The sequence below is a fragment of the Barbus barbus genome (genome assembly GCF_936440315.1).
Source record: "Barbus barbus genome assembly, chromosome: 29".
NCBI classification, from domain to species: domain Eukaryota; kingdom Metazoa; phylum Chordata; class Actinopteri; order Cypriniformes; family Cyprinidae; genus Barbus; species Barbus barbus.
In genome coordinates this window covers 5,316,588-5,330,632 of record NC_136757.1, presented here as the reverse complement: position 1 = coordinate 5,330,632, position 14,045 = coordinate 5,316,588, and the positions used below count along the sequence as shown (strand labels likewise).

General features: G+C 36.3%; 1 protein-coding gene across 1 annotated transcript in view; it reads left to right on the top strand.

Annotated features, from left to right (window-relative positions):
* Positions 1–14,045, top strand: part of LOC306849031 (FERM domain-containing protein 3-like) — a gene marked incomplete at both ends in the record, with an annotated part of 53,073 nt that overhangs the window by 27,273 nt on the left and 11,755 nt on the right. Inside the window, 4 exons of the mRNA XM_079383882.1 lie at positions 730–817; positions 1,030–1,118; positions 3,622–3,685; positions 12,793–12,881. Coding sequence (XP_079240008.1) covers positions 730–817; positions 1,030–1,118; positions 3,622–3,685; positions 12,793–12,881 — 330 coding nt within the window. The remainder of the gene's footprint in view (positions 1–729; positions 818–1,029; positions 1,119–3,621; positions 3,686–12,792; positions 12,882–14,045) is intronic.

Here is a 14,045-nt window from a genome sequence, read left to right as displayed (position 1 = left end):
GCATATAAGGAAGTTCAAATGGCACGGTTGCATCAACAAATCTTTTTTGACCAGTTTTGCATTTGTTAAGGGTTGGGTTTGATTTGAATTATGAGCCACCGCAATACGTACCTGAAGCAACGTAACAAAAGCACAGCAATACATGCCTATATCAACATAACAAAAAAAAAAGCCAGGGTCACATATTGAACCCACATTTTAGTGCCAATCACTGGATGTTTCACTTTGATACTGCCTTGAAACGTGTAGTAAGGCACGTAATAACGGTGTTCCAGAAATGTATTTAGAGGCAGGTATTTCCAATGAGCCTGGGTTGGAATTTAATTGTAGACTACCATTCAAAAGTTTGGGATTGGTAAGATTTTTTAATGTTTTTGAAAGAGTTCTCTTATGCTCACCAAGGCTGCATTTATTTGATCAAAAATACAGTAAAAATCTCAAAGTTGAATTTCCAGCATCATTACTTAGGCTTCAGTGTTACATGATCCTTCAGAAATCATTCTAATATGCTGATTTGCTGCTCAAGAAACATTTCTTATAATCAACAATTTAAGTCTTAACGGTCACTTTTGATCAGTTGAACACATATTTGCTGAATATTATTATTGTTTTTATTATTTAAAACAGTATTGTATGTGTAACCTTAATAATTTAGAGTATATAGTATGAAAGATTTTGTGTGACCTAGTTGTAGATCTTATTGTAAGATTGTGTTGTTTGTTTCTGTAGGGGGCAGTGTCCTGCTCTCGCCGAGTTAAATCTTCTTCAGAGGGCTCACACACTGGACACATATGGAGTCGACCCACATCCCTGCAAGGTACTGACTCGACCAAAACATATCTGTCAAAGTAGTTGAACTTAATTTGCTGAAAAAAAAGTAAGAAGCTATGCAATGATCAAAGACGTCTATCTAGCAAATTTACATGAAAAAAAATTTAAATAATAAAAAGCAGTGCAGTGGAACGCAAAAACTACTTTTGGTTGTAGCTGAAACATCATGAATCTGAAGCTTAATCGAATTCATTTCAGGATTTCACAGGATCCACAGCCTTCCTGGGATTCACTGCAAGAGGGTTTGTGGTTTTCCAGGGAAATAAGCGGATCCACCTTTTAAAATGGTAACCATCTTATCGCTTTTATATATTTTCACTTTTCTCAGATTCACTTGCCACCACTACCTTACCTTACTCAGTGTAGTTTTCACAGACAAAAAAGCTGACGGTCTGTTGTCAACAGTGTAGCAAGCACAGCTCAAACAAAAGTCACTTTTAAACCAATCAGCTTTATGTTGGTCAATGCAACGAATCCATAAAATCTTTGAACATGCTGTGAAATCACCATAGGGAAATATTTTCACCTCGTACAAAATTTTGTTGGTTTTGTGGATTCCTATTGAAATAACTGGATTTTGTACGCAATAGTTTGGTGAGCAACAGTAAAAGTGACCTCACCATAAGTCTAGTGTCCACTTTAGGGAAAAATAAAAACACAAAGTGTTAGTTAACCCAAAAATGAAAATTCTGTCATTAATTACTCACCGCATGTCGTTCCAAGCACATAAGACCTTCATTCATCTTCAGAACACAAATTAAGATATTTTTGATGAAATCCGAGAGCTTCCTTACCCTGCATAGACAGCAACACAACTGAAATGTTCCCAGACCCAGAAACATGGTAAGGACATCGGGAAACAGTCCATGTGACATCAGTGGTTCAACCGTAATTTTATGAAGCTACTAGAATACGTTTGGGCAAAGAAAACAAAAAAGAAAATGTGCGTCAAAGACTGATGTGGAAGAGAAGAAATTGTTGAATTAAGACATTTTTGTTTTCTTTGAGCACAAAAGTATTCTCGTCACTTCATAATATCACGGTTGAAACACCGATGTCACATGGACTATTTTAGTGATGTCCTTACTACCTTTCTGGGCCTTGAACGTGTCAGTTGCGCTGCTGTCTCTACGCAGGATCAGAAAGCTCCTGGATATCATAAAAAATATCTTAATTTGTTTTTACGTCAGGTGTCACCAAACTTGATCCTGGAGGGCTTGGTGTCTTGCAGAGTTTAGCTCCAACTTGTCTCAACACACCTGCCTGGAAATTTCAGGTATACCTAGGGTGTATCCGAAATCGCCCCCTATACCCTCAAATAGGGCACTATTTTAGGGGACGGCCATTTTTAGTGGTGTCCGAAACCAAAGTGAATGTTCGAGTGCACTTATTCAATCCCACAATGCACCGCAAAAACGAGTGTACAACCGATGTACACTCAACGGCTAGAGAATCCCCAGAATGCACTGTGAGAGTCACGCGCCGAATGAGTTGCCGCGTCTCGCCGCAGCTGAATCATCCATTCATTCATTTTAAAAGAGCTCGTCCACGGCGTAATACAACACAGGTACAATTTCATTGTAAATTGACTATTAAATTGTTTAACTAGGGTTTATACATAATTTCCGTGACAGAGTTCAAGATAAATCCTTCAATCTTTCTACTGGAGCTGCCCGTTTCAAATGATTATTAAACAGCAAGCAAAGCGGCAGTACTTCCGGTGCACTCAGTGTCCGAATTCACTCACTCGTTTTCATTTACTCCTTCAAGTGAACTGTATGAGTGGACTAATGTAGGGAATAGTGAATGAGGGTATAGGGGGCGATTTCAGATACAGCCCTAGTAAGACCCTGATTAGCTGCTTCAGGTGTGTTTAATTAGGGTTGGAGCAAAACTCTGCAGGACACCGGCCCTCCAGGACCGAGTCTGGTGACCCTTGTCTTATGGGTTTGGAACGACATGAGGGTGAGTAATTAATGACAGAATTTAAATTTTGTGAGTAATAATAATTATAAAAATACAGAAAACGACACTTTCAGAATGATTATTTCCAGGTGATGAATGATATAAAAATATCGACAGCCTATCAGAATCCACCCAACTTTAAATTAGCTTGAGCGTTATAAGCAACAATAATAATAAAAAGAAGTTATCTCTCCATTGGTGTTTAGTTATTCTGATAGTTGCCATTTTTGGTGTAGGAGTAGCCTGTTCACAGCAAGAATTATAAAAAGTGTCCATATTAGTGTCCACACGTGTTCTATTTGTAATAAGTGCATTGTGCAGTTTTGTCATCTGCTGTTTTAAATGCTAGAGCTCTTTTAAATTCGGGTTGATTCTGATTGGCTGCTAGTGTTTTTAATTGTTCATAAGCTGAAAAAAAAAATAGTTTTGTTTTGCCATTAAGCGTCTCCAATGAAAGTCTTGAATATCTTTTAAAGATCTGATGCAATAACCTTGCAAACTGAGTTGCAACTAGGATCTACTCTTCCTCAAAATCAGCTTGAGAGCTTGTAAATAAAACTGCTTCCCGACAGACAGTTGAAAGCCTGTGCGCCGTGACTCACAGACATTATGTAAGGCCAGTTGATCAGCGGATGGGTGAGCGGTCTGTGGGTGCTTCTGATCTATAACATATGAGGTTTTGTACGGCTGTTAACACCAGCTCACAGTCAACAAGAAGATGAATGCTTTTGAAGAGTTTCCCTCTCATAGCGTTCATGTTGACATGAACCTTTTACATTGAACACCTCACTTGTAACGTTTTATTTGTATCCCTTACTCTTGCAGGGCAGACGTCAGCAAATTTAAGTTTGAAGGGAAAACGTTTTATGTCATTGGAGTGCAAAGAGAGGTAAGATACATTATCTTTTTAAAACTCTCATTCATTTTAGTCATATGGTTCATAATGGATTTACCCACCATGTAATACCAATGAAACCTGACCTAAAACCATTCAGATTATCATTATGCTGTACATTACATCATGAGGACATTATAAACTCAATTTTATGTTATCTTACATTCATTTGAGAGCTTTGGTAAACTCACTGGCATTGTCCTATATATTTTTTAACATTCCCATGCCCCTATTCTTCTAAACAGGGTGACATCCTCTTTTTCTCCACATGTGTCCTAGCGGGGATTTCTAAAAATTAAATGTCCTGGTTTTGGCTTTGTTAGTGTGGATATGTAAACTCAGGGTTTGAGCTTTTATTCTGAAGTTGCGATAAACAGTTTGAAAAACATGATTTCTGAACAATTTAAAAAACGATCTGTTTTTGCAAATAAACTCTTCAGATATTAAACCTGCATCGCATATATATTTTTTAATTGAATCACATAGATATTATGCCTTATGATTTTTAAATGGGTTTAATATATCATGCACCCTTGGAAAACGGTTTAATAATATGTTTAGTGGATTTTCGTCCATGGAATGCACCACTTCCGTATTTTGCCGGTTACTCAACATGGGCAAAATGCAATCAAGGATTTTTTTTTAAATCAAGTACTTGAATTGAATCGAGGAATCGTGATAGCCCTACTGCACACTATTGGTCAAACTACTTTTCAGTCATTATCCTCAGTAAGTATAAAAACAACAGAAAAACAAAGCCCAAACCCAGACAGTTTAGGCCATTTAGAAAGCCACATATGGTCACCCTACATCAACTGCCTCTTAAACCTCACCGTTTTAATGCAGATATTAAAGTGGCTTTGTTTTGCCAGTACAGATTTAAGTCCTGTTCACACTAAGGACAATAACTGTAATGATAACTACAAGTTCAAAGTTTTAATAATTGTTCTAATTGTGTAGGAATAGAGATGTCCACATGACAACTGTAATGATAACAAGGAACGATATCGTTGGAATCACTGTCAGAATATTTTTTTTCCTAAACTGTTGAATGATAAAATTACTGACAGTGACAATCCACCTGACTTTGAAAAGCTCAAGCATTTAAGGCTGCATTGGTGTGGGCACTAATATAGTTATTGCTGTAGTTATGGTTCATGGTGTGAAAAGGTCTTTATTCAGCATCCTGTGCCTGTCATTCTGTTTGTGTGTCATGCTTTAAATCTAGTTTTACATGTGCTTCTGTCTTCTTTTCTCTGTGTGCACTTTTCCATTGCTGGTGAGTAAACATGTACATCATGGCCATTGATGAACTCATGAATTATGACTTTATAGCCTTAGTACACTTCCCACCCACATATCTGTCCTGAATTTAATCAGTCTTTAGTTGTAGTGCCCAACATAGAGTATTCATGAGAATTTCATGAGCAACGCTGTCTGTTAGAACTGCACAATTATGAAAAACATCCAGTATTTTACTGGATATTCTAATTAAAAATTATTCATTTTGATTTAAATTGGATTATATACTATATATATATATATATATATATATATATATATATATATATATATAAATATTATACTTTATGTACACTTAATCCTTATACAGTAAATCAAGTCAAAAAGGTTGAGAACCACTTGTTTAAAGCTATGAAATATTTCTTAGGTTGCTTGTGAATTTATGCATATTATATGATGGGTATGGAACTAAAGTGTTGTTGGATGTCTAGATGTTTGTTTGTTTGTTTGTGTGATTGGTTATTTCTGTATACCACTATATCATCGCCTGTCTGGGTTGCCACCCATGCAAGCCTGAGAGTCTCTGGTTTGATACTGTATGTGTGAACAGGGAGAATCATTGTGTGCTGTTCTCACTGAAGTCTGTCTTTCTCTGCATGTTCACACACACTCGTAAAGGATGTGTGTGCGTTTACTTATACCGGACATGTGACTGTGTTTCACACACACGTGCGCACGTCTGTCTGTGATAAACACTATTCTGCCCAGAAGTGTTGGAGTGCAGACTGTTCACTATCCCCGAAGGTTGAGCAACGGCTGACCTGTTCTCCTACTCAAATCTCAGAATCTCAGAATGATTTATGAAATATTATTCATATACTTAGAGTCAGGCATTTGAATAGACCTTTGAGACTTCTTACATAACTCATCCAGCACTATTTACATTGTGTTTTACCGTTTATAATTTACATAATTTGTACATTTCAAATAGCAATAAAATATATTTAAGAAAATTAAATACAATAAAAATGCCAGTGTGTCAATAATGAGGCATTTCTTTTATTTATTAAAATGTATTTTATTTAATAATTGCAAAATATTTTCATAGTTAAGTCATTATTGTTAATTTTTATAAAGAATTCGTCCCACCTCATTTATCAACAAAATTCCTTAAATGTCGACATCTACATAAAAAAAATAATAATTAAAAAAAATTATATAATTGCTATCTCTGCTGCTATCTCTGATTTCATTATCACTATGATGCTCACAACTAAATCCAGTGTTTCTTATAAAAGTGTTCAACTTTTAACATTTTATATTTAATTAAGTGATTTAATGTTAATAATGTAATAGACGATGGGTCACTCACGCACACAAAGATAAAACGCCATATACTCACGAGAATAAAATAGTGCAATAAACAGGTCTGATTGCATTACTGATAACAAAAAAACCCCGAATTATTTATTTAAAATATTATCGTATATGATGTATCACCAACTTGGAACATGGAACACCATTGGAAAATCAACAGGGAAATTGATACATTTTACATGAAAACACCAATTTGACAGTATTATATAGTAAAATTGCATAAAATGTGATGTTAAACTATATAGGGCCTGACTTACTAACAGCTTGTGCCAACACAAACCCTCTTTTACTGAACTACTGTCAGGATTTACAGCCAAACATTAGCAATTAAAAGGCACAGACACTCATTTTTGCAGCTGAACTTCTTGCAAATGCATTTGTAGGAGTTTCACACAAGTTTTCTGGGAGGAGAGTATTTAAATGAATCATGCAATGCGATTTACTAAGGTTTGTGTTAGTCAATTTAGTGACATTATTTAATGCCCCCAAAAAGCATGTCTTAACCCATTTTGCACCTGTGTTAGTAGATTACACTCACCTGATTATCATCGTCTCTGCGCTAATTTGTGCTGCTCTTGGTAGATTGTGTTGGTCACTATGGAAATGATCCAGCTGTGTCTGTGTTATTTAATTTGCACATTGCCAGTAGATCAACAGCAGAATTTGCACTCTCATACTAATTTAAATCTCCAGAGTTTGGTGAAGTAACTTAGAATTCTATCATGACAACTCTTAAAAGATTTTAGCATGGAATGGATGTGACCGTGTGAATGCATTTGGTCTTGGCAGAATAGATCTGCTACAGTGCTGCTGCTGTTGGTTATTGCTGTAGTTGTAGATTATTGCTGCTGCTGCTGTGAAGCAAGTACAGGAACTTGCTGCTGCCAATGCATTCAATGATACAGTGGTGTGAGTATTTAAGACATACTGCTGCCACACAAATAGCATATAAAATAACCCGTAGCAGATCTATACAGGTGGAGCTGGGGAGGGTGGAAAAAAGCTCAGTGAATATAATAACCAGCCATTTAAATGTAAAGTAGTAAGCAACTGCGTAAGCAACATGAACCAATCAGCTTGTGCCAATTAGTTTAACCCTCTGGTTGTGTTCGGACTCCGGTCACACTCGTTGTGTTGCCGGTCAAAAATGACTGGACTCCAAACAACTGCTTATAAATCTGTCATGCTAGATTATCACCAAATATTGGATTCAATCTTTTTGTCAACTTGTTTTCTGATGATGATGTAGGAAACCGCAGACAAATGCACATGATCAACTGCATGAATGTATGTTTATGTTGTTTACAGTAAAATAATGAGAAACATTTTTATGATGTGCACAAGTGACTAGATGATGTGGAGGTTGAACTAGTAGTTTTGAGAATTTAATTTCTGATCTGAGAAATTCACCAAAGCCGCTGAGAAGAACTGTAAACTGACTTTGGCACTTTAATCTATTCATCGAAGGTTCTGATTGGTGTGTGAAAAATTTTGACTCCTAGTGTTTCCACTTGGGTATTTGTGTGCTAATTGAGCTCAAACTTTGCTGACTTGAGTGAACAATATTGAATGCTAGTGCTTTCTAATTGACCACATGGTGTAAGCACTGAGAAATGTACGGATTTGTGTGTAGATTTGCAGTAACAGTTCACCAAATCTGACTCATGTGTCAAAGCAGGGGAATAGTGTTTATTGTTTAGGGAAATGTCATTGGCTTTGCATTTTGAAAAAAAAAGAAAAAACTGTAATTATGAATAATTTAGAGCCATTGTGTGAATAATATGTAATCATGAAACCCCCCCAAAAAGTAACCGTTATTTGAATGTGAGCATTTTAAAATGTAATATAATCCAATTAGTGTTCTACATTTTTGGAATCTGAGGTTACGTAATCCAGATTACATGTAATCAGTTACTACCAAGAAACGGTTAACAGGGTTATGTTTTTAGGGTTGTGTTACACACCTCTTAAAAAATGCTGGGTTAAAAACAACTCAACTTGTGTTATTTGGCAACCCAGCGCTGGTTAAATATTGGACAGAACACATGCTGGGTTGGGTTAAATGTTTTTACCCACCATGCTGGGTTGTTTCATTTAAATGAACTATTGTTTAAATATTATTATAGTGCTGTCTTAAAATGGGCTGGAAATTAAATTCACACCCAGAATACTAGAAACAACAGCAATAATCAAAAGATGAACATTTATAATTAAGCAAGAACACCCATGGACAAAATACAAGACAAATTTTATTTATTTGGGTGAATACAGCATATTTTACAATATTACAAACATTTAAACTCGTTTAACAAGCATTTTAGAAATAAACAAAAAATAATATTTAAAAGTAGCATTTTAATTTAAGTGTATTTAAGCATTCTCTGTAATCACTTTTTACCGAAATAGTGCTGATTGGCGTGTCGGTGTGTCGCTGAAATCTAAGACGGTGAAGGGCTGCTGTTCGTGGGGGAACTGCAAACTTTAGACTGCAGCCTCGCGTTTCACTCGTAGCTGAAAGATGCCGATACTGACTCCAAACCTGCCCATAAACAAACAGTACTGAGATTAAAGAACATATTTTAACATCAAATTACAACCCGAATTCGGGACATGTTGGGACGTGTTTTAAATTTGAATAAAATTTATACAGACCTACTCAAAAAGCCTGCGCACTGACTGTAACTCAACAGCTGGGTTATTCGTCGGAGAAAGGCTCAACCCAGCAGTTGGGTAGGGAAAAAAATTACCCAGCATTAAAAATGACCCAGCAGTTTAGGTATAGAAAAAAACAACCCAATAAAATGACCCCACAGGCTGAAACCAGCATTTTTTATAGTGTACAGACTACCTGACGTCACTCTGTGTACTACAGTTCGTAATCCCAGTTAGTTTAGTGCGGGATACCCGTCCTAAACCTAGATGATTAGTGGACCGGTTGGGTGAGCGCTCTGACATTTAGCGTTGTTTTAATGATGTGACTGTAATCTCAGTGTGAGCATTCAGCAGTATATTGCAGGGGCAGCAATTTTATGCTAAACGGCCTGGAAGTGGTTTGTATTGATTTCTTTCTGGATTCACTGTTCTGTTTAGTACTATCCATCCTGGTCTCAGATTACATGATGCGTGGGGTTAATGGAACTTATTCTCATGACACTTGTGTTTTTCACAGCACTTTATCAGGCCTCATATATATCTCTGTCACATCGGCCTAACACGTACATATTCACCTCCACTTCAGCCCAGGATGTTTGATCCAACACGTATATTTGCTGGGCTCAGGCTGTCACATAGTTCGGTTGGCAGTTTAGCACATTCATGCCACTGTAATCTCAGACGCGTCAACGGGAATCCGACGCATATCGACCCAGCAGAAAACCAATACCCACTATACATTTTCATTACAGCGCTAACGTAGCTTTTGTCCTCTCGTGCATGGTTATTAATCCAACATGTGACTCATTATAAACCAGTTCATGTCCTCCTAAGTGGTGATAAACTACATGATATACAAACGTTTATAATGTGGAAACACTTCTTCATTTGATTCTGCGTGCACTATTGTTAGAAAGAAATTCATACTTTTATTCAGCAAGGATGCATTAAATTAATCAAGAGTGACAGTAAAGATCTTTACATTGTTTTTTTCTGATCATCAAAGAATCCTGAAAAAGAGGATAATTGTTTCCAATAAAAACATTAAGCAATAATAATAAATCTTTCTTGAGCAGCAAATCAGCATATTGTTAGGATATCTGAAGGATCATGTGATACTGCATGCTGGAGTAATGTTGGAGTTATTCAGCTTTGCATCGTAGAAAAAAATTACATTTTATAATATAATGCAATAGAAAATGGTAAAATGTAATAATGTCTAATAATATCTTTGCAACCCAAGCATTACTATATATCACTGCACCTTAGTTTATATTATGTCATCAAAGGTCAGGACTATATCCTGGTTAAGAAATAAAAATAATGCATTTTATCAATAACAGCATATTTAGGAAGTTAAATACCTTAAATCAGTTATTTCACTCGATTAGATTATGGAAAATGTAAATATATAATAATTCATTTGTGATGGATTTTAAAGTGTAAAAAAGCTTCTAAGGTCCCTATTAAAAATTCTGAAATGCATGTGTTTGAATAAAAATCAGCCCTGGAACATAAAACTGCTTGCAAATGAAGAAACCCTTTTGAAAAAATGTGTATATTATGCAGCAACTATTTTAGATTAAACTGTGCTATATCTCAGAAAAAAGTAAAAGCTGTGACTTTTCAAAAGGTGCACTTCTGTACCTCATTTTCCCCTAAAGGCTGCTTATTATTACCTTAAAGTTGCATATTACCGATTTAAATGTACATATTAGTACCTAAATGGTAGATATTACCATTTTGAAAATGTACTGCCACACTGACAGATTTTAAGAGAGTGTGTGAATATAGTCACATCTAGGGGTGTGCAGCGGAGCCATTATTTGTGTCCGTACTTGTATCTGTGGCAATCTCAAAATCATTTGTATCTGTATTCGGATGCATCCGGAAGTGGGCGTGGCTTAAACCGGAACTTCGTAAACTTCAAAAATACCATTTTAAATGCAAATCTGTTTGATTCGTAGTTTTCATTTAACAAATATGCCTTGTATAACTAAACAAAGTATTCTTTTTTATTATAATTATGACTTTGTAAATATCTTCTATTTAAAACTACAGAAAATGTTGATCAAAAAAGAAAAATAACTTTATTCTTCTTGTTTTCCAGTGAAACTCTGTGCACAAATTTGTCAAGAGACAAGCATCCACAATCTTAAATAAGAGCACTAGTAGAAAAAAAAAGCAGCTGAAGAAAAAAAAATTTAAATGGGAAGAAAGTGTTCAGTACTCATAGCAGAACGACAATAAAGCTCGCTTGAACTTGAAGTAACTTAGAGATCATGAGTCTGTGATCATTTACGAGTATTTTATCAACAGAGTGCAACAAATCATTTGGACCCTCCAAAAGCCGTAATCAAACATCGCTTTTCTTCGTCTTGTATAATTAAATGTAATGCCATTCACGAAAAGAGCTAATGTAGTGTGATTTTACAGTTGGATTTCGAAAAGGTTTGAAGTTAGGACCGTTTTTAGGATATTTTTGTCGAGTTAGTTGATATAACTCCAGAGAAAGCTCTGATTTCTGAGAGACGTGCAGACCCCAATGCAGCTATTGATTTGCGCTCATTTCATTCATATAGGCTAGTTTACACTCATTCACTTTACACATCCAGGCCCATACCCAGGCCCAGGTCCAGACCTCCGTAAATGGTTCATGTTCAAAAAAAAAATTTGAAAACATTTGAAAAAATTTTTAAAATCACGTCGCTGAATAAATTCATGTGGCTGACTCGCAGCAGCTGCGAAATACAGGACAACAAGCTTGGCGCAAGTGCAGCCTCCACTCCGCTCCACCATGTTGCCAGATCAAGTTTAAATTAGTGTCGCTGGACTTGTTTTAATACTTAAAGGAACACTCCACTTTTTTTGGAAATAGGCTCATTTTACAACTCCCCAAGAGTTATACAGAACAGTCTTACCGTTTTTAAATCCATTCAGCTAATCTCCGGGTCTGGCATTATCACTTTTAGTTTAGCTTATCATAGATCATTGAATCGGATTAGACCATTAGCATCGCGCACAAAAATGAACAAAGAGTTCCGATAATTTTCCTATTTAAAGCTTGACTCTTCTATAGTCACATTGTGCATTATGACTGATGGAAAATGAAAAGCTGCGATTTTCTAGGCTGATATGGCTAGGAACTATACTCTCATTCCGGCCTAATAATCTAGGAACTTTGCTGCCGTACCATGGGTGCTGCAGGCGCTATGATATGACGCAGCGCCTGAAAGTAGTCCCCAGCTATATCATTACATTTACATTTATTCATTTAGCTGACGCTTTTATCCAAAGCGACTTACAATTGCTATATATATGTCAGAGGTCGCACGCCTCTGGAGCAACTAGGGGGTTAAGTGTCTTGCTCAGGGACACATTGGTGTCTCACAGTGGATTCGAACCCGGGTCTCTCACACCAACGGCATGTGTCTTATCCACTGCGCCATCACCACCCATATCATAACTAGTTACCTAGCTGTTACCTAGCTTATTACGCCGGAATGAGACTATAGTTCCTAGTCATATCAGTTGACTGTGCCGTTATGACATTATATTGATCCGTACTCTCATATTCCCTGCTCTGATCCAGGTAAAGCCGCCCTGCTGCCCACACACACATCACTCTCACTAACATGCACACAGATTTGGGTCAGCATTTTGTTCAGCTCTCATTATTTATGACATTGTGCTCAGATTCCATCTCTGTGTAATTTATAGATTTTTTATGTCCTTACTCGCTTTGGCCTCCCCATTCACTTAAGTTGATTGTATCTACCTTTGCTGTTCCACACTTCAATTATTCATTCTTTCTTTTCATCTCTCTGCAGAAGAAACTGGTTCTGACGTTCCACACCTCCACACCAGCAGCCTGCAAGCACCTGTGGAAATGTGCCGTGGAAAACCAGGCTTTTTACAAGTGAGAGTCGTCCTTTCATCCATCTCTCTCTCTCTCTCTCTCTCTCTCTCCTTCATAATGTAAATATATTTCTATCTAAGTAGCATTTTTTGGTCTTTTTATGCAGTATACCTTTCAAAGGTTTGGGGTCAGTATGATTTTTTAGAAATGAAATGCTGTGTGTTTGAACTTTCTATTCAAAAAAGAATCCCGAAAAATCATGGTTTCGACAAAAATATCACAAATATTTTCATAATAATATTAACTAGAAATGTTTCTTGAGCAGCGAATCAGCATATTAGAATTAATTCTGAAGGATCATGTGACACTGAAAACTGGAGTAATGATGCTGAAAATTCAGCTTTACATCACAGGAATACATTACATTTAAAATATATATTCAAATTTAAAACAATAATTTTAAATAATATATCAAAATATCACAGATTTTATAGTCAAAGAAATACAGCCTTTGTGAACAGAAGTGTAATGAGGAGTCAGAAACGGTCGGATCCATTTGCAGTGTTTATTAAAATCAGTATCAACAGCAGGCAGTGGTCGATCAACAGCCTCTAGGATATCACAGAGAACCAGAATCAAAAGTGTATTACCAGGCTAGGATCAGGTCAGAAACAGAACAAACAAAGAAAAAGGGGCAGGCGGCAGAGAATCTCAAGGGTCAAGGTCATACACAGAATAAAAGACAAGGTAAACACTCGGAAATGTCAGACGGGGCTAAACAAGACTTTGTGTTGGAGGAGAGTGAAAGTGTGGCTTAAATAGTGGGGTTGATGAGAAACACCTGGCGTGATTAGTCCTAGGTACGGGGAGTGTTAGTACTCGGATGAGGGTGCCCTATGGTGGTGATCGGAGAGAGCCACAGAGGCCTGACTTGTGACAAGAATAGACTAATTCTAATAATAATAATAAAAAAACTAAATAAATTCAAATAACCCCTTAATAACCCATTACTTTTTTGAATCCTTGTTAAATACAAAAGTTTTTGGAGTTTACGATCAGTGCAAAAATATCTAATAACAGCAAATATAGTACACCAAACAACATTATTTACAGACATATTTTCCATTAAAACTGTAATTTGATGGACTACTGCACCAATGAGGCCATTATAAGTTCTAAAACAATAAAATATAGAATGCAATTCAAACATACCTTTGTTTAAAT